The sequence below is a fragment of the Ostrinia furnacalis genome, unplaced genomic scaffold, assembly GCF_004193835.3.
Source record: "Ostrinia furnacalis isolate ACB-3 unplaced genomic scaffold, ASM419383v2 OfSCF0072, whole genome shotgun sequence".
In the NCBI taxonomy this organism is placed as follows: domain Eukaryota; kingdom Metazoa; phylum Arthropoda; class Insecta; order Lepidoptera; family Crambidae; genus Ostrinia; species Ostrinia furnacalis.
The window spans coordinates 1-21,654 of NW_021130311.1; the positions used below are offsets into that span (position 1 = coordinate 1).

A 21,654-nucleotide genomic window follows, 5' to 3' on the forward strand; every position below is an offset into this window, starting at 1 on the left:
GGTAGATAGGACACGCCAAAGGCAGGTAAGACACGCCCAAGGAAGGTAAGACACGCCCAAGGAAGGTAAGACACGCCCAAATAAGTAAGACACGCCCAAGGAAGGTAAGACATGCCCAGATCTGCTTCTCAATAGTCCTTCAACATCCTACCTAATGAACACACCTCACTCACCCTCGGTGGCAGCCACTGAGGCAATGTATCTTCATCAACAGCGCCGCCGTCTTCCAAAGCATCTAACGACAGCGCGTTAAGCGCCCAACGGGCCTGCAGCGCGCTCCATGGTAGATAGGACACGCCAAGATCCGCTTCCCAGTAGTCCTTCCATTCGCGGCCTTTTACACCGCGGCCGGGCGCCCAAGCCACCTGCAAATGAGGAAACATTTTAGTAAACCGGTTTCATAAAGGGCACGTTATGAGGTTAATGACCTCTTTGTCATAATAACGACTCTAAGGCCCAGAACACACGGTGAAACGAATTTGAAACCGGTTTGAAATAGTCGCGTCATGTGTGGTCTCTCAACGGAATCTATGGCAGAAACTTAGATGTAACTCAAAAGTAACTAGAAGTTGCAGCTTCGTTGCAATTGCGTTTCACCGTGTGTTCTGGGCCTAAGTCTGCGGGCACGAAACTGGCGACGGCAGAGCGATGGCGAGCCGACGCGACGGCGGAACGGTGGCGATGCATACAACAACATGGATAGTATACGGTGACGCGCACGAAACGCCGCTGAAAATACTACTCCTCATCGCCGCCGCTCCGCCGTCCACAACTTTATCCACAACGGGGAAGCTCTTGGCCTATATCTCACCTGATGGTAAGTGATGATCAGGCCGAAGGTGGAATGGCAAAGATCGGAAATAGCAACCCGGCATTGATGGCAGCGCAAATGATATTTCAGTGTTTTCCAACGTGACAAAATCGGAACCAGGGATTCGGTATTGACGGTGGTGCCCCGCTATCAATGTCACGGGTGGGACAGTTCAGTATATTGGGTCCTGAACCGTCCCACCCGTGACATGGACAGGATGATTTTTGCCATGTTGGAAACTTTATAGTTGAACGATGGTGGCGCCCCAATGAGTTTGGTGGGACAGTTCGGTTTAGGTCATCTAAAGCCTGGTCCGTGAGCACGTAGAATCCCGTCCAATGACCCCAAGCTGCCCATCCTTGTCGCTCGCACGTAATTATGTTGCTGTCGCGCTCGCACACTCACTGCGGGCGCGCGTCGCACAGTCGCGACAGCAATTGTTTGGACACCCATAGCGCCATCTACGCAACTCATCATGAGAACTGGCGGTCATATACCTTCTCCCTGCTACAATTTCTTCGCTCAACGTCTCAACGCGCGAGTCCAACAGCCAATCAGGAACGTTCCTCGTCCGCGATCAATTTTGCGCACCAATCCGCGGGTGCTAACATTGTATAATTTAAAACAAACGAAATTTTACTATGATTATTATCACTCTTCATAATTACGCGCGAGCGATAAGGATGGGTAGCTTGGGGTCATTGGACAAAATTCTACGTGCTCCCGGACCAGACTATAGTAGCTTATCACCACTGACCGTGATCTCCTTAGAGTGCAGCTTGTGCTTGTTGAGCTTGGCCAGCGCCTTGGCGGCGTCGCGGCGCCGCTCCATGACCACGAAGGCGCAGCCGCGAGGCGCCACCACGTCGATGGACGTCACGCCGCCGATGGCGCCGAACAAGTCTGATAGTTCCTCCTGGGTCGCCAACTTGGATAAGTGGCCCACCCATAGCGTTGTGCTACACACTGCGAAGGACAAATGTTAAATGTGATAAATAATGTCTGAATTTTTTACCACGACCAGGCGATATTGATGCCTCAACTGAATAATAGTGACAATAAAGGCACAATTTATTGTCACTATTCAGTTGAGGTATCAAATAGGTTCTCGCTTCGATCGCGCAAGGCATAATAACGACGTAATGAGGGTATAGTTTTTATACATAACAGTTTGGCACCCCTGGCGATTGACAGGACCTTACTCTACAGTGGCGCCATCTTGATGAGTGCAAATGCGTCCTACCACTTTAGCGCTCACCAGTTGGTGCCACTGTCTTCGCTACTAGCAAGTGACAGGATCTTACTCTACAGTGGCGCTAACTGGTAAGCGCTAAAACGACACCCCTCATTACGGTGCTGACACATTTTATAATTTGACAAGTTTTTAGAAATTACAAAAAACAGACATAGGCCAGTAGAATTAAACACAAAAATTGATTAAATCGGAAATAATTCCTACAAAAGATTTTTTGCTTTAATGGCTTCATTGGTTGCCCATTAAGACTCTCCTAAGTTTTCGACTTCGACGGAGTTGTGCTTAAGTGGTGGGGGCCCCCCGAAAGGGGCGTTTTTTCGGTTTTCCGGTTATACCGCGTAAAGGACTTACCCTATCGAAAAGTGGTCTTCATGACGGTTAAAGGGCACTTAATTCTGCATTGAATAAGACCAAATTCATATGTTTTGGACAAACCGTTCTCGCGCTAAAGTTCGGCAAATTAGAAAATATACGTATAATTAATGACCCTCTCCACGTCCAATGGCTTGTTACCCACATGCTTCCAAGCCTTGTAAAGGGTCGCCTTAACCAGTGTAACCCTAACAAGGCTCACGAGTTTGATTCGCTTATCCTTGTTCGTCCCAGCCGTTCCTTAACTGCGGTTGCTGCACCTCTTCCTGGCACTCTCCTGAACGACTCTGTGTTACCTACCATTGGACGTGGAGAGGGTCATTAATTATACGTATATTTTCTACTTTGCCGAACTTTAGCGCGAGAACGGTTTGTCCAAAACATATGAATTTGGTCTTATTCAATGCAGGATTAAGTGCCCTTCAACCGTCATGAAGACCACTTTTTGATAGGGTAAGTCCTTTACGCGGTATAACCAGAAAACCGAAAAAATGCAACTTTCGGGGGCCCCCACCACTTAAGCACAACTCCGTCGAAGTCGAAAACTTAGGAGAGTCTTAATGGGCAACCAATGAAGCCATTAAAACAATAAAATCTTTTGTAGGAATTATTTCCGATTTAAAAGCTAATTCTACTGGACTAACATTACATTACAATAAAACTTAATTTATATTCATAATTTTTATCTGAAATATTTTAATAATGCGTCAAGGACACCGATCGAGTTATCACAGACTAACACATTTTCACTGGTAGGAAATATCGGATTTTAATGGCAACACATAAACGTATTTGATGCTACAACTTACCACTAAGGTTCTCCTTCTTTATTGGTGGTAATCCCTTCTTCTCTCTTTCCCTTTGTTTTTCTTTCTCTGCCTCCCTTTCTTTATAGCTTTTACTATCCTTTTCGCGGTCCCTATCCCTGTCCCTGTAACAAATTAAGATATTTTATTTTTTATTTTAATTACACATGATAAAATATGTCTTTTAATATTTAAAATATTAACTCCTGAAGTTCTGAAGAGATAACAATTAAATTAATAACTTCTCTTCTGACTATTTCGCATCTCTCTTATGTTTACCTACAACAACCCATGTCAGCTTGCTAGCTGGTTGAATATTTTTTCAGTAGGTACATGGAAGTGGTTTCTATTTCTTCATTTAAATATTGGTTACATGGAAAAAGGCATTATAACTTTTTGATTGTTTCTAAATAGTCTATTATATTATTTCAACTAAAACTGGCGATTGAAAACTTTGTCCTTGACGAGTATAAGCGCTACTGCACACGACGCCGCTACCGCGCCGCCGCCGCGCCGTCGCCGCGCCTTTGCACTGTTTATACGCGCCGCGTGAACAGGCGAAATTATGCTTTGATGGCGCGGTGGCGGCGCGGCGGCGGTTTTACTCGGTGCGTATGAACAGTGTAGCGGCGCGGCGACGGCGCGGTGGCGGCGTCGTGTGCAGGAGCCCTAATTATGTTATTTACCTGTCTCTGTCGCGGCGTCGGCGCGGCGAGCGCGATCGCGAGCGCGAACGACGCCTGCGCTTGGGCGAGCGCGATCGCGAACGGTGGCGACGCGACTTGGGCGACGGACTCCTGGGAACAAGCGGAAAACATCGATGTTAAATAGAAAGATATCATTATCAAAAATCAAAATTTTCTTTATTTGTTTAGACTAATTAAATTAGTTCTTGCAAATCGTCAAATGCTCTTAAGGAGCCTATACATGACTCATTCTTTTTTTGCCCTACCAGCGCTTCGAGACAAACATTTGGCAAGTGCTGAGAAGAAGCGCCGCAACAAACTCAGTCACCACTGTCTAACGGTTTAAAATATAAGAAAGTAGGAAGTTACAATACATTCAGAAGCAAGTTACTTACTACGCGCTCCCGTTGATAGAAGGTGGCCTTTAAGACGCCCATCTAGCACGAGACCGCGTGGCAGTTTTGAATACAGTGTGAGTCACGTTAAAGTGNGGCCTTAATATGCAAAGTTGAAAAATCCCACGCCGCCGGCGTTACGCCGCCGCCGTGGATTTTTTCGTGGCGCGCCGCCGCCCGATTTTTTTTGACCGGCGCGCACGTCTAGTTGCAGTTTCGTTGCAATTGCGTTTCACCGTGTGTTCTGGGCCTAAGTCTGCGGGCACGAAACTGGCGACGGCAGAGCGATGGCGGGCCGACGCGACGGCGGAACGGTGGCGATGCATACAACAACATGGATAGTATACGGTGACGCGCACGAAACGCCGCTGAAAATACTACTCCTCATCGCCGCCGCTCCGCCGTCCACAACTTTATCCACAACGAGAAAGCTCTTGGCATATATCTCACCTGATGGTAAGTGATGGTCAGGCCGAAGGTGGAAACGAGATGGCAAAGATTGGAAATACTCCTAGCAACCCGGCATTGATGGCAGCGCAAATGATATTTCAGTGTTTTCCAACGTGACAAAATCGGAACCAGGGATTCGGTATTGACGGTGGTGCCCCGCTATCAATGTCACGGGTGGGACAGTTCAGTATATTGGGTCCTGAACCGTCCCACCCGTGACATGGACTGGATGATTTTTGCCATGTATAGTTGAACGATGGTGGCGCCCCAATGAGTTTGGTGGGATTGGTTTAGGTCATCTAAAGCCTGGTCCGTGAGCACGTAGAATCCCGTCCAATGACCCCAAGCTGCCCATCCTTGTCGCTCGCACGTAATTATGTTGCTGTCGCGCTCGCACACTCACTGCGGGCGCGCGTCGCACAGCGCGCGAGCGATAAGGATGGCTAGCTTGGGGTCATTGGACAAAATTCTACGTGCTCCCGGACCAGACTATAGTAGCTTATCACCACTGACCGTGATCTCCTTAGAGTGCAGCTTGTGCTTGTTGAGCTTGGCCAGCGCCTTGGCGGCGTCGCGGCGCCGCTCCATGACCACGAAGGCGCAGCCGCGAGGCGCCACCACGTCGATGGACGTCACGCCGCCGATCGCGCCGAACAAGTCTGATAGTTCCTCTTGCGTAGCTAACTTTGATAGGTGGCCCACCCATAGCGTTGTGCTGCACACTGCGTTGAAGAAAACACATGTGACGTTTTGAGAATTTTGGGACATACAGTGTGAGTCGACACTAACGTAACTCACACTGTATAATAAAACTTGCAAATGATGTAAGATTTTAAACTTTCGCGTTCCATTTCAACTAAAATAGTAAGACACGGGTCTTAACGCGACGTTTATTAATCCGTAAACCCGTGTCTTACTATTTTAGTTGCAAATGGTGGCTGATGGGACCGAAAAGTTCTCGAGTGGCGATCACGAGCCGGAAGACGTGGTGTGGGTAGGTGGACAGACGATCTGGTAAAGGTCGCGGAAAGAACCTGGATGCAGGCAGCGCAGGACCGTTCATTGTGGAAAACCTTGGGGGAGGCCTTTGTCCAGCAGTGGACTTCATTTGGCTGATACGACGAATATTTAATGTGAGTAAAATCTATGAATCTTTGTCCACAACCAGGCGATATTGATGCCTATTGCAACCATTTCGTCGTCACTATTCGGTTGAGGTATCGTAGCTGGGTCTACATACACCAGACAATCCACCGCGCTTCGATCGCGCAAGGCACAATAACGACGTAACTACGGCATTGACACAATATTTTATAATTTGACAAGATTTTTTGGAAACACTAAAAATAGACACTGTAAATAACAATAAAACTTTTAATTTATATTTAAAATTTTCTCTTAAAATATTTTAGTAATGTGTCAAGGACACTAATTGAATTATCACTGGCCTTACACCAATCTTCATTGACAGGAAACACAGGATTTTAATGACAACACATGGATTTATTTGATGCTACAACTTACCACTACACACAACAACAAACGTGGTCGCCCCAAGCAAACTTGGCGGCGCACTGTGGCAGACGAGGCGAAGAAGATCGGCAAGACTTGGAGCGAGATCAAACACATAGCTCAAGACCGAACGCGATGGAGGACTGTTGTGGACGCCCTCTGCCCCATCTAGGGGACATAGGACCATAAGTCAAGTAAGTCACAACTTACCACTAAGGTTCTCTTTCTTTATCGGTGGTAATCCCTTCTTCTCTCTTTCCCTTTGTTTTTCTTTCTCTGCCTCCCTTTCTTTATAGCTTTTACTGTCCTTTTCGCGGTCTCTATCCCTGTCCCTGTAACAAATTGAAATAGTGATAAAATATGTCTTCAATTTTTTTTCGCAATGTGAAGGACGAAATCTGCACTTTTGCATACACAAACTAATATGATCTGATTGATCATTCAGTGTGTAGAAGTGGCGTGTCAGTTCATCATCAAAATTCCTAAAACTTATTTTTGCAAACAAGCTTTTAAAAAGCACTTTTACACGTCCCAGTATTCCTGTCTTTATCACAACTCGAAAGCTCTTGGCCTGCACTGCATCTCACATGATGGAAAGTGATGGAAAGCCTTAGTCTCTCTACTCGACCTGTGGTTGACTGGCAGATAATGCCACCTGGCATTAAGTCCGCCACTGTACAGTTGTATGTGCAAAAGTGTAAATAAATAAACAAATCAGGCCGAACATGAAAGCGAGTTTCATCCGGAATCCTCAACCCCGACTGTTATAAATTCAATTTTGCATAGAGGAAGACAGTTTATCACTTTTTGACACTTTAAACCAGAAAAAAGTGACATAAGTCTTCAACTAAATGAAACTGGTATCAGCTGGCGATTGAAAACTTTGTCCTTGACGAGTATAACTATGTTATTTACCTGTCTCTGTCGCGGCGTCGGCGCGGCGAGCGCGATCGCGAGCGCGAACGACGCCTGCGCTTGGGCGAGCGTGATCGCGAACGGTGGCGACGAGACTTGGGCGACGGACTCCTGGGAACAAGCGGAAAACATCGATGTTAAATAGAAAGATATCATTATCAAAAATCAAAATTTTCTTTATTTGTTTAGGGCCGATTTTTCAATCGTCAGATAACTTTTAACTGAAGAATAAACTTGTCACTTTGACATATTTTCTATATTGAAACTGTCAACGTGCCAAACTTATTCTTCAGTTAAAAGTTATCCGACAATTGAAAAATCAGCCCTTAGACTAATTAAATTAGTTCTTGCAAATCGTCAAATGCTCTTAAGGAGCCTATACATGTCTCATTCTTTTTTTGCCCTACCAGCGCTTCGAGACAAACATTTGGCAAGTGCTGAGAAGAAGCGCCGCAACAAACTCAGTCACCACTGTCTAACGGTTTAAAAATATAAGAAAGTAGGAAGTTACAATACATTCAGAAGCAAGTTACTTACTACGCGCTCCCGTTGATAGAAGGTGGCCTTTAAGACGCCCATCTAGCACGAGACCGCGTGGCAGTTTTGCATATATTTATTTAGTGCCGTGCTAATTTCGGTGCAGTCCTGTTGTCCCCCCTGCTTGGCCCCCCTAGGGGAGCCAACAGGATTTCGAAATCCTGTTGTCCCCCCTGGCTAGGGGAGACAACAGGACTAGATTTTTAATCAATGATTTGAGGACTGTTGTCCCCCCTGGCAAAAATTATTTAAAAGCCATAAAATTTTATAACATTTAAGAAGGACTGGAGTATCTACCTGAATGAATGGCAAATTGCCAAACTGAATACCTAAACGCATGTCAAATAATATTAACATTTGGATAACGAAAAAAATATAAGTTCTTGGTACCGGTACTATTTCAGACTATTTCTGAAATTCTACTAAATTACTGACTTATTTCTAAATCTGCTTTACTTGCTTTTGACAAAATCGTTATGAATTATCCCTACTAAATAATATTATAAATGCGAAAGTAACTTTATCTTTTTTTATAAATAAATACAAACATATAGCGGACAAAGCCGTAGGCAAAAGCTGAGTACCTCTATTATGCTATTCTCATGTATAAAAAATATTATCTAGGTACTGTAGAGTTTATCAAGTGTAAGTAAAAATCCGTTTAGTAGTTTTTACGTGAAAGAGTATCAAACATCCATACTCACAAAGTTCCGCATTTACTTACAACATCAGTAGGTAGAATGCTAAAACTGAATAATTTTAAATCTATACTTAATATTATAAAGCTGAAGAGTTTGTTTGTTTACTTGAACGCGCTAATCACAGGAACTATCGGTACGATTTGAAAAATTCTTTCAGTGTTAGATAGCCCATTTAGCCCGGGAAGCTTCGCCATATACTCATGTCCGAAATACCGCAGTGTCTCAAGACGAAAGTCTTCGAGCAGTGTGTGTTGCCAGTGTTGACATATGGATCCGAAACGTGGTCGCTTACTATGGGCCTCATAAGAAGGCTCAAGGTCACCCAAAGGGCGATGGAGCGGGCTATGCTCGGAGTTTCCCTGCGTGATCGAATCAGAAATGAGGAGATCCGTAGGAGAACCAAAGTAACCGACATAGCTCGCAGAATTGCTAAAATCAAGTGGCAGTGGGCGGGGCACATAGCTCGTAGAGACGATGGCCGTTGGGGCAGGAAAGTTCTCGAGTGGCGACCACGGGCTGGAAAACGTAGCGTGGGCAGGCCTCCTACTAGGTGGACCGACGATCTGGTAAAGGTCGCGGGAAGAGCCTGGATGCGGGCAGCGCAGGACCGTTCATTGTGGAAAACCTTGGGGGAGGCCTTTGTCCAGCAGTGGACGTCATTTGGCTGAAACGAACGANAATTCCGTTCTTAGTGGATGTCTACACCCTATAAGGAAACCTACCTGCCAAATTTCAAGTTTGTAAGTGTTAGTTAATACCGGCCGGCACCAATACCTATCAAAATTGTAATTATTACCTTGACAAACGTTTAGGTATTCAGTTTGTCAATTTGGCATTCAGTCAAATACTTCAGTTTTTCATAAATTATGCTATAAAAATTTATGGCTTTTAAATAATTTTTGCCAGGGGGGACAACAGTCCTCAAATCATTGATTAAAAATCTAGTCCTGTTGTCTCCCCTAGCCAGGGGGGACAACAGGATTTCGAAATCCTGTTGGCTCCCCTAGGGGGGCCAAGTTGGGGGGACAACAGGACTGCACCCTAATTTCTAGGTTAATTGTTGCGTTTTGATACATATATATATTATATCAGGTATATCTTTCCTTGACCAGTCCCCGAAGGCATCGCCTTATCACAGACATGACGTGTGAACCAGCCATCGCTTCACTCGACCATATTATAGGGAATGTAACGACCCGCCTCACACGCCACTACCCCAGAGACATTTTTAGTGAGCATGACAAGTCTAAGATATCCTTCTGGCTAAGTGGCTAAGTTATTTAGCTCTAAGAACTTTTACCCTTTATTCCCAGTAGTTCCATTTGGCAGTTCCTTTAAAGGGACTAGTGGAACTTTTTTCTCCCTCTAGTTCCTTTAAAAAATTCGAAGGAACTACTGGGACGTTAACGTTACATTGTCCCTTTAACGCTTGACTAGTGGTACAAAATCGTCCCTTCAAAGGAAATGTGTAAAGGGACTACTGGGAATAAAGGACTTTTACACAAAAATATTCCAGCATAACATGCACCAAAATAGACTGCTCTGAATATCCAGCTAAGTGCGTGACTGTGGGACACTGACTTGCAAGTTCAGTCTGAGATAACAATAAGTACCCAGTGCTCCAGAGGAAATATCTGATCCTGGAAGGTTTTGCCACATTGGATGCATTCTGCGGTCATCGGTCACTTTGACCAGACTGCAGACCGCAACCAGTGTGGCAAATCCTATTTTTAGAAACGCCTTTAGGTAACATTTTGAAATTAAAATCAAATACTTGTGTAGGGCTGTGGGCTCTTGCGAGCTAGCTTTATTACATACCTAGAATCATTAGCATCTGGTATTTCTATAACTTGCGGTCCAGTTTCCACGAATTCTATGTCAGATTCATTGGCCATATCATCCTTGGACTCGCCTTGCTTTTGTTGGTCATTAGAGTTCTGAAACAAACAAAACAGAACTTTAATATCTGCAGCAGTAGACTTAAGTTACAAAGATTTGAAGATAATTACCAAGAATGGAAGATTCTGGTTTTGGTTTTGTTGTAGTTGCATATCCATCATAGGCATTAGGTTCTGAAAGCAATAATATTTGGTTGTAATAAAGCATAGTAAATAATGATAATTTTGACATACTTTTTGCAGTGGTCTTACAGGTATTTGCATGCCGGTCATAAGCTGCATTTGAGCCTGCAAACTTTGGAGCTGCCTCATTATTTCTGGATTTGTTAGTATACTGAAACAAATCATAATTTTATAAGTAACAAATTAATACAAAAATAAAAGTAACAGTTTACCAAGAGGGATCGCCATGTACAGTTGTACACTATACATGAAAGTCATAGAAGTCAAATATAATACATGGTCCACAGTAATTTCAATTGAACCTTATTATTTTGACTTTAGGGGAATAAACAACAAGAAAAAACTAACACCCGTATTCACAAACAATGCTTGCTTATGTGCGGAACGCACAGCGTTGAATAGAGCTCTGTGATTGGTTTGTGTGTCACCCTGTGCGTCCACGCGCACTGTGAGACCTCATAGTAACGTTTGTGAATNCTGTGAATACGAGCGTAAATTACTTTTTATGGCGCAGCTACACTGCGTGAAATTGATCGAATCAGATAGTCTAAACAAGCAGTTCAGTCGTTTCGCCCATACTTCAATGCGCATGCGCTTCTGTTCGATCAATTCCGCGCATAGTGTAACTGCGCCATTACCATTCTTATATGGGCAGTCGCAATATAGAAACCACATTACTTTGAACCTTATTACAACGTATCAAGTACTACACGTCTAACCTTATCCTGGCAGTGGCAATACAAGAGCCATATTAATTCGGACCTTACTGCTATGAGTATAAGGTGGTATTTACCTGCCAAGCGCGTCGGCGGGGTTCTGCGGCGGCGGCGGCTGCGGCGCGGGCTCGGCGGCCGGCGGCTCGTCGTCGCTCTCGTAGTCGAAGTCGTTTAGCAGCTGGAAATAGGGAATGTTGTATTAAATCCCAACTAATATTATAAATGCGAAAGTAACTCTGTCTGTCTGTCTGTCTGTCTGTCTGTTACGCTTTCCCGCTTAAACCTCGCAACCGATTTTGATGAAATTTGGCATAGAGATAGTTTGAGTCCCGGGAAAGAACATAGGATAGTTTTTATCCCGGTTTTTGAAACAGGGACGCGCGCGATAAAGTTTTTCTGTGACAGACAAAATTCCACGCGGGCGAAGCCGCGGGCGGAAACCTAGTTGTTACATAAATCGCGCTATTTTCGAAATATTGTGTCATGGCTTGAGGTAGAAGTGTGAGTAAATAAAATAAAATGAAAGCTGCTGACAACGCCACTCTTATGGTGGAGTTTTGGGCTGACTGTAGGTTTGTTGTTGACACGAAAAGAAGAGTAAATAAAATAAACAGTGGTAAATCTTTAGTTTCTTTGTTGTGATTGTACTTATTGCTTAAACCGAATTTGGGCTTGTTCTGTTACAATATTCATTCAGCATTTATTTATGAGTGATAAATGAAATTATTGTTTGTTCTTTTGTTTCAACCACGACTGATCCTGCGCTATCAGCATCCTGGTGCCTCTCGCGACTATCACACTATTATAGCAAATATTTTTCAAGTCAAATAAGAAAAATTAGAAAAGTATCTGCTCATTTATACACACAGCAACAAGACAAAGGCTCAAAATTGAGGGAAAAAATTAAAAAAGTCGTACCTGAAATGGGGATACATATATTTTTTTAAATTACTATTATCTCCGTGAGCTTGGCACGCTCTAAGTCAAAGTCAAAATTTCTTTATTTGTATAAGTAGTGCTTACAAATTGTCAAATATTTTGCTCTTAATGAGGCTCTACATGTCTCATAATCTTAGTACCCTACCAACGCTTCGAGACCAACATTTGGCAAGTGCTGAGAAAAAGCGCCGCAACAAACTCAGTCACCACTGTCTGCCGGTTAATATAAATAAATAGAAAAAGCAGTAGTAGGTAGGACTCTTTACGGGACACCCTGTATATTCGTGTGAATTGTTTATAACCAAGTCTCACCTGATCGCCCATAGGCGTGGACGCGTGCGGCGAGTGCTGCGCCGGCGCCGGCGACTTGCCGTCCGTCGTGTTGTGCGTCGCGTTCAGGCTGCTCCCTGGAAAGGCAAATACGTTAGAATCAGAGTAAATACAAATGAGTAGGTTATCTTAGTTAGTTAGTTAGTTTTGCAGGGCAATCGAATACCGCACTTAGCCTCATGATAGGGCCATTATGCGCGATTTGTGGTTTATCTTCCTACTCCAACCACCCCNTTGTGAATACGGGCGTAAATTACTTTTTATGGCGCAGCTACACTGCGTGAAATTGATCGAATCAGATAGTCTAAACAATCAGTTCAGTCGTTTCGCCCATACTTCAATGCGCATGCGCTTCTGTTAGATCAATTCCGCGCATAGTGTAACTGCGCCATTACCATTCTTATATGGGCAGCCGCAATATAGAAACCACATTACTTTGAACCTTATTACAACGTATCAAGTACTACACGTCTAACCCTTATCCTGGCGGCTGGCAGTGGCAATACAAGGACCTTACTGCTATGAGCATAAGGTGGTATATCTGGGGTGGTTGGAGTAGGAAGATAAACCACAAATCGCGCACAATGGCCCTATCATGAGGCTAAGTGCGGTATTCGATTGCCCTGCAAAACTAACTTACTAACTAAGGTGGTATTTACCTGCCAAGCGCGTCGGCGGGGTTCTGCGGCGGTGGCGGCTGCGGCGCGGGCTCGGCCGCCGGCGGCTCGTCGTCGCTCTCGTAGTCGAAGTCGTTTAGCAGCTGGAAGTAAGGAATATTAATATTCGCTTCCTTTTCTCAGTTCTTGCTTCTTCAGATCACTTGTTGCTTGCTCAACTTTAACTTAAACTTTTAAGAAAATCATTGAATGCAATTCTTTCTTTTAAAAAATAAAGGTACTTTTTTTTTACATTAAGGCTGGGTTGCACCATCTTAGTTTAACTTTAACAAACGTCAAAAATCTGTCAAACTCCATACAAAAAGCACCGGTTATCGTTATAGTTACCGTTAAAATTAGGTGGTGCAACTCATCTTAAGAGTACTTTCCCTTCAGGTGGCTTTACAAAATTTCACCCTATAATATGTTAGTGTGGATCATTTAAAACCAACATACCTGATCGCCCATAGGCGTCGACGCGTGCGGCGAGTGCTGCGCCGGCGCCGGCGACTTGCCGTCCGTCGTGTTGTGCGTCGCGTTCAGGCTGCTCCCTGGAAACAAATACGTTAGAATCAGAGTAAATACAAATGAGTAGGTTATCTTTATAGAAACGCACCGAGCGCGGTTTGTATGTGAGCGCGCCAATATACGTATGCGGCGCGCACGCACACACTGACAAAATTTAGCGGGGATTAGCGGCGAGCCAGTCGTGGTTGCGCCGAATTTTGTCAGTGTTGGCTCGCTCACATACAAACCGCGCCCGTGCGTTTCTATGAAGATGACCTACTCATTTGTATTTACTCTGTTAGAATATACAAATATTTTCGATGTTAATCTTCTGTAGGCATGTTGAAAATAATAATTGGTTTTTGACCTTATGAAAAAGTTAATAATATTCAAATTATTGAACAGAGCCCTATAAAGGCTTAGACACCCGACAGGCTACCGACGTTGGTAAGGTCAGGTTGTTAATCTTTTGTTTTAGTATGGACAGATTCCTCATACAAATTGAAAAGAACTAAACAAATGTCAATACTATTTGAAACTATTCATGTCAAACATGCAACACTCTGTCGCGGTGTCCTAGCGTCGGGTATTTGACATGAAACTACATTCTACCACGAAAATTCAGCACTTTAGCGCGTCGGTTAATGCTCTGGGCTAGGTTCGCTTTCTATTTGGCAAAATCTTTAGAATATTATCTTATTGGAAAATAAAGCGCAAGTTGTCCTTGAAAATTGTTGTCTAAGTGGTGGTGGTAATTTTTATGTATAAACGTGTCACTATTCTGAAAAAAAAATTTTGATATAGTCATAGACATACTATCAAATAACACCTAAAGCTATCAATAAGGTGTATAGTACAGGTGGCGCCACTGGCGAGTGACAGGACCTTACTCTAACTTACTTACTCTGTTAAGGGCAAATACAGTAGCCTTCATTAAAAACACATTATTTACTATTTTATTTTAAAGTGAATTTTGTGATTGGCGAGCACGCTCTAAGTATTGTGGCGCGTGCCATCGATGGCACGCATGCCATTGGTTCGCCATCTCTGATGTAGTGTATCAATTTCCGTTACCATTCGCGGTGTTGTTTTGCTGCTGCTGTATCTCCTGGTGGAGCGGGTGGTTGGGGTCGGCCATGTCCAGCAGCGGCTGGATGACTTGCGGACTGAACACGTTGTTCTTTTGCCACAGATTCAGAACTCGGATTATATTTCGCTGAAATGAAAATAAAATAAGTCTTAAAATGTCCAGTAATATCTTTTTACCCGACTGCGCCAGAAGGAGGGTTATGTTTATCGCTGTATTTATGTCTCAAATAGATATCACTAATAAAAGAATTAGTCATTGATGCCTCTGATGAAATGTAATTTTTACGCAGTAGGGTTTTTGTTTTTTCAATAATTGTTGGGTTCCAACACTAAAACTCATTCATTCCTTCATTCGTTCGATCTTGTGACGTATGTATTTGAGCGCCTTTCGCGCCCAGTAGCGTTTCGTACTCCGGCCATTACACTTGTGATTGTGTGTATTAAACTGTGCAGACCTGGCAATAAACTTAATTAGTGAAACCACGGCCTTTCAATCAACACCTACAACAACTTCGCTGCCCTACAATAATTAATAACATATTATAATCTAATAGTGTGATTGGAGGAATACTACACAGTAGAGGTCACTCACAGTTGGAACTCAACAGGTGTTCGAGTAGGCGCACACCGTTGATTTTTAGTTGGCCGATAGTTGTGCCCGATTTCAAATTGTATGAAGAATCGGCCAAATCGAATCGGCATAGTGTGCGCACTCCCATACATGCCAGTACTGATCAACAGCCCGACGAAAAATCAACAGTGTGCCTGCCCGACGAAAAATCAACAGCCAGCCTACTCTTATTCCAATGATTTGAGAATATGTTTTCCACCATCAAGGAAAAAAATGGAATGAGGACAGGCAGATAAGAATGATTTGCTTAGAGCTAGATAATCAATACAATCAGTTTACTACACATAATAAATTAAACTTTGTTGATATGTGAAAGACACCAAATTATTTATGATTTTAGTATTACTGTAGGTAGTGTAGTATCACAGGTATTTGCATTTGGTTTATTCATGACTTCAGTAAAACAAAACATTGGTTTTAATACACAACCTAAAAAGATATCACTAGTATTTGATAAGAAATGTTTAGATTTGGCTATAAATCTTAATTATATGTATAAATAACGTTAACATTATAAAGATTTATAACCTAAAATGGCAATTTTATGTAACAAACCTTATCTTCAGGAGGGCATCTGAAGAGGTTAGCAAAAGTCTGCTGCATATTCTTGGCAAACCGTGGAGCAAACACATCCTTCTCTTGTCCGAATTGATGTCTAGATTGCCTTACTATCGAATCTATCACGTAAAGACCAGGAACTTTGTATTCTGGCTTACACTTTTGTATGAATTTTTCCACACTGTGCACTACGTGCTTGTAGAACTTTATGGCCTTTATAGCACCTCTAGTGATAGCACTCATCTTCGCCTTCGATATAGGCGGCTTGTTATCGTACAACCCGGATAACTGCAAGAAATTCATAGTTAAAATGATGCCACGATAAAATTTTACATATCACAAAACTGACACTAATATTATACCTCCGCGTTGAACGATTTTACTTCCGACATATCCATTTTGTTATTTGTTATCTAGGGACTAATTATTCTATTAATTTACACTCGTAAAATTAATGTAACGCGTAAGAAAACTCATTTTCGTTAGCGAGTCAACATGCCCAAAATTACAAAANTATGTCTTAAAGATTAACGTATACTAGTTTTATTGAATTTTCTACAACAGTACTGATCCTCATTGGCTCTGTGCACGATTACAGCGCCAACTAGCGTCCATAACCACAGATAACTATATATTAGTCGGAGACAGATGGGACAGTTACGAAGTTGACGTCTAGTACCAAAAGTATGCGCTAAGCGCTAGTGTCGCAACCACAGATAACTATACGTCGCAATGTCAATTAGTGATGACCAACAGCGTACTATAACCCACGATAAACATTCGATTTAGAATATCGATAAAATAGTGATGTACCGTGGACAATTTTTCTAGGAATAATTTTATTTATTTTTAATTTTATTATTTGCAAGGTAAAAAATAAAACGACTAGTTTTTGCTTTTTACATATTTATTTTTATTTTTTTCCTCTTAACCTAAGGGCTTTATATTTTTTAAAGGCTATTAGTTGGGGTGCACACATCCTCTTTACAAGTTTTTCTTGTATACCACCTTTTAAAATTTTATTTAATATGTTGCACCAATTGTGCACATGCATGCGTATGATTAAATTGAGAAACCATTCCTGTAGTTCTGCGTTATGTTGTGTACACCCCAACCAATTTACATTAAATTTCTTTAATATATCTAATTTTAAATGTTTTTTTACACATTTTTTGTGAGCATATTTGTTCAAATTATCATGGATAAGGCCGGAGATGTCTCTATATAAAATTAAAAATTTCTTTGATGGATAGGCTAAATTGCGATGTTTTAAAAGGTTATATTCCCGTTGTTCGATCCATTTATGAAAAACATCTATTTTTGTCTGGGTATAGGTCTCAGAGCATTCTCTACACTTAAATTTTTTTGTCACTCTTCTGCACAAATACCCAGCTGTATATGCAGAAGAGTGCACACGCAATCTTTCATTTGCTGGATTTAGCGATTGGTTGTTATTATTGCTGGTGTTTTGCGTCACAGTTTTGGGTCTACATATCATAGAATTTTCTTTATCCTCATCAAATGTTGATGAGGAACTCTCATCAACATTTGATGAGCACATTAGTTTAACAAAATCGACTACCGTGTCTCCAGTGTCATCCTCACAGTTGGCATATATTGAATGAGGACCCATAACGTTTGACATTAATAACGACTTGAATGCATTCATGAACGTGTTGGCATCAGGATTAACGTTCCTGTGATTAATGGCTCTGATCCGACCAAAAAAATTCTCAAGAGGATCTTGATTAATATTTCTGGGATAAAAATACTGTAAGTGATATTTCTCAAACAATAGTTTAGATAACCTTTCAAAACTTTCTAAAGTTGTGACCCATCCATTAAGCGAAGGAACTCTTACATTATAGGCCTTATTATTTTTGCGGGCTTTCTTGCTGTATTTGTCAATAAACTCAATATTTTTCAATATTTGCTTCGCTTCGGACCAAAAATTGAAGTGTTGTTGATCACTTGGCTTTATCGGCCTGCGCAGTTTGCCTCGAACAGCACTCCCTCGAGATCCATTTACACTATCGAAGAGCTTGTCGATAAACTCCACAGCTTCGCCTGTTGTGGCCATTGTCTCACTGACCTTTGAACCCGAAGCTGTAGTTTCTGAAATGTTACATAATTACTCGTAATTAAATTAATAACATAATTGATTAATAAAAAACCAAACAAAAATAACAACTAATTGTTTCTATTCTATCAGATTAAGATAGCGTACATTTGCTTCTAGTTTTGTTGTAGACCCTAATTAAACAAATATAAAGTTTAAGTTAGTTTTCAAATTCAAAGTGAGTGAGTAATAAAGTGGATGATTTTTGTATTATTAGATAATGCTTATTGTTAACAAAGTAAACAACTTACGAAACAATGCAGTGTATTTAAGCATTCCACTGGTTGTTGCACTCAGCGTTTGAGCAGCTACACTAACTTTCATTTTCTTCATTTTCGCTGCATAAACATGGTGCTCTGTTAACTTTTTATGCATTCTAGTGTGACCTAGTTGGCAATCAGCGTCAAATACAGATTCTATATCTTTCCAAGTGGCAACTTTGCCTTTGAAGAGCATGTCTTTAGTGAGAAGGTTGTTCCGAAGGCCCTTAAGAAGGTGTGGAGGATCATATACTACACTTAACGGTAGTCCTGAAATCTCGATAGTTCCATCTGCAAATAAAAAACGGTATTGAGTTCACAATCACAAGTTACTTTGCCGTAAATTTAAAATAATATCAAAGTTTACATGTTTGATGACATCCTCACAAACTTTCGCATTTATTATAACACTAGCTGTGCCCGCGACTTCGTACGCGTCAAAACCCGTTCCGCAACATTACACCTATTACTCGTAGCGTGATGGTATATAGCCTATAGCCTTCGTCGATAAATGGGCTTTCTAACATTGAAAGAATTTTTCAAATCGGACCAGTAGTTCCCGAGATTAGCGCGTTCAAGTAAACAAACAAACAAACTCTTCAGCTTTATAATATTAGTATAGATTATAACTTATACACAGAGCAGACAATGGGAATGCAAGTGCTATTTAAAAGACAATTTATTTACTCACCATTAGATTCCTCATTTAAAATTCTTTTGCGTTCAGTTTCCAATTTCAGCATATTTATGGCTGTTCTAAATGTAGAGCCCTGGTCACACACAATGGCTAAAGGTATCAAGCCTGACTCTGACACTCTAGTGACCACTTCTTTTAAAATTCTCACTACAGTAGCAGCTGCAGTTGTGCCCTCACAAAAATAAAAACAAATAGGCTGTTTCCAGTTTGAGCACACTCCTTTTAACATTAACACTAAGGCGTGATCACAAAACCTTAGTTCTCTTTCATATCCAAAATCTTTAAAGCCTCTTATCTCATCTTGGGACTCGACATAAGTGAGATGAGGTGTAAGAGACACTTCATCAAATAAAATAGAGCACAGTTTCTTCTTTGTGTCCCATTTCCGAGTTTTGTGCTGTAGTACTCTAAAAATATTGTCATTTAGCCCCACTTTGAACATTATATTTTCAGCCAGACGGTTCAGTGTTCTTTTACTAGGCAAATTAAACATTTTCTGTAGCAATCTATATGCTTTTGGGCTTTGCTTCATTAGGGTCAAAGCTAAATGCTTTTCATTGGTGGTATATCTCATTGCCTTCTTCTTTTTATTTGCCATTTTTAACTGCATGAGTATAAAATCTTGGGCTTGTTGTGATATTTTATCAAAATTTTTACTAAACAAGTGGCTGCAGCTCAGGGTCTTGGCAGCATCCAATCTTTGTAGAAATGGCTTACTATTGTTTTTATTGGCAATTTTTCTGATTTTTTTTATAAAGCACCGGGTGTTTGAGGAAAATTTATTACCTGTAAAAAATTATCATATTATTTACTTAATAAACTTTGTAAAATACTTTTTAGATTCCATCAATAAAACAAAAAAAGCGTACAGAATAATCAATAAGTAAATGCATTTTAGAATTTAGAAATTTTATCATAGCTTTTTGTGTGTAAAAAATTGTTGATTGAGTTTTCAATACTTACCTACTTTATTTTTCTGTAACTATTTATTACAGTAAGATATGTAAAATTTATTTTTTAAGTTTTTGTGTTAGAAAATAAAATGTTTTACCTCTTCCCCTAATACCAATTATTTTTGGTGACTTAGTTATTGATTGACTTTGCTCCACATTGCGAATCACATCTGTAAATAAAATAAATAAACATTCAATTAAAAATGAATAAAAATTAAATAATGTAAGGTCGAATCATCAGGATCATTAAGAATCCTGCCTGAGCAATGTTTTTACATTTGCCATCACACTATTTCTTAAACTAATAGTTTTTCTAATCACATCTTAACCAAAGTAAGATAAAAATAATACTTTTCAAGAGATTAAGTAGCACATTTGGTGTACAAACTGTACCTACTCTGTTTAAATTTGTTTTAGGTTATTAAAAGATTACCAACAAAGTAGATGTCTTATGACAATGTTTAAATATTTTACAATTAGGTAAGTTTTTGTTATTCTAACCTTGAGATTCCAAAGAGTCAATTTGTATATTATTAAGATGTGATGACTGTTCACACTTGCTTGTAGATTGTATTTCATTTGTTTCAAAGACATTGGCTGTAGTGATATCTGCAATGAAACATATTAATTTAGTAAATTAATATTTTTTTCAAGAGTGCAAAATGGAAAAGAGTTGAACAAGTGGCTCTGAAGAAAAAAGAAAGGCTGTTCGGTGACAAAAACACCAAGACGTTTTTGAGCCTTATTGTTAGGTGTTCTTCAATGATATTTAAATGTATTGTAATGAATTGTTTTTAAAAATTAAATTACCAGTATTTACAAGTGAAGACGCAGGAGGATCTGCATATATATCTGCTGTTCTTGAATAAGAATGATCATCTGGATGTTCTAAAATGAGAAAAATGAATATCAGAAAACAGTAACTTATTATTTTATAGCAAATCATAAATATTAATCAAAAATGAGTATCATACCTTGGATCACAACTGAATTTTCAGCAACGTCCTCCTTTTCAGCAAAGTCCTCCTTTTTACTGTAACTATGATCATAATGATCACCTGAAAATAACCAAACATTTGAGCACACATTGACATAGACCTACGCAGTTTTAGATGTTTAGAATAGTAAAGTTTGACGGAAAGTTAATACACTTACCAGATAGAGGCACCCCATGTTCGACTTCTTTAGTAGAAAACAAACATGGATAACCATGTCTGAGACGATTACCCTCCCCATCCAGTTGGTATTTATCAAAATGTTTTTGACACACACGTTTATTCAATAACTGATCCTTTGTTAGTCCAAGTAGTTCGGAATTTACTGACACCAAAAACGACAGCCACAAAGCCCTAACTTTATCGTCCTTTGGAAAATTATATAGGCGATGAGTTTTGTCGGTTGAAGCACAACCGACAACACAGCATTTGATAGGCGCCATGGCCGCAGGGCGTGGGCAAAAGCACCAGAACACTGCAGTATTCGTTTCGAGCAAGGAACTTGGAATCAATCTCAACTCAAGCAATAAAGCGAGGAGAAGGACCCATCAGCACACGAGGTTCGACACGAATGACGCCATTTTCAATCTGTCAGTTTGACATAACGGCCAAAATGGCTGCTACCAACATGGCTGCCGATAGTAGCGCCAATACGCATTTTTTGGAACTAAGCTGTCACAGGC

General features: G+C 41.0%; 2 protein-coding genes across 3 annotated transcripts; both read right to left on the reverse strand.

The window, feature by feature from the left end:
* Window positions 1-164: 164 nt before the first annotated feature.
* Window positions 165-16,454, reverse strand: LOC114349960 (protein SCAF8-like; the record flags this gene model as incomplete). Its single annotated transcript, XM_028300563.1, has 12 exons — window positions 16,310-16,454; window positions 15,945-16,235; window positions 14,744-14,885; window positions 13,619-13,713; window positions 13,166-13,266; window positions 10,591-10,672; window positions 10,450-10,512; window positions 10,259-10,377; window positions 3,931-4,041; window positions 3,248-3,369; window positions 1,569-1,777; window positions 165-365 (listed from the first exon to the last, which is right to left on the reverse strand). Coding segments are annotated over exons 1-12 (1,572 nt in total), but the record flags the coding sequence as incomplete, so codon positions are not given.
* A 384-nt stretch (window positions 16,455-16,838) lies between these two features.
* On the reverse strand, window positions 16,839-21,649 carry LOC114349898 (uncharacterized). Of its 2 annotated transcripts, XM_028300486.1 has the most exons (8): window positions 21,132-21,649; window positions 20,951-21,034; window positions 20,787-20,864; window positions 20,478-20,585; window positions 20,075-20,146; window positions 19,018-19,809; window positions 18,318-18,617; window positions 16,839-18,062 (listed from the first exon to the last, which is right to left on the reverse strand). In XM_028300486.1, exons 1-8 carry the CDS (start codon window positions 21,412-21,414, stop codon window positions 16,861-16,863), a joined length of 2,919 nt encoding a protein of 972 aa, XP_028156287.1. In that variant the 5' UTR covers window positions 21,415-21,649; the 3' UTR covers window positions 16,839-16,860. The 2 variants fall into 2 exon arrangements, with proteins under 2 accessions (XP_028156287.1, XP_028156295.1); XM_028300494.1 differs by lacking the exon at window positions 16,839-18,062 and having other exon boundaries at window positions 18,409-18,617; window positions 19,018-20,146.
* Window positions 21,650-21,654: the final 5 nt, after the last annotated feature.

Coding starts and splice junctions, on each gene's coding strand:
- LOC114349898 (XM_028300486.1), bottom strand. CDS start 21,414: ATGGCGCCTATCAAATGCTGTGTTGTCGGTTGTGCTTCAACCGACAAA. Junction 21,035..21,131: donor ACATGGGGTGCCTCTATCTG/GTAAGTGTATTA, acceptor GGTTATTTTCAG/GTGATCATTATGATCATAGT. Junction 18,618..19,017: donor TTTAAATGAGGAATCTAATG/GTGAGTAAATAA, acceptor TTTTATTTGCAG/ATGGAACTATCGAGATTTCA.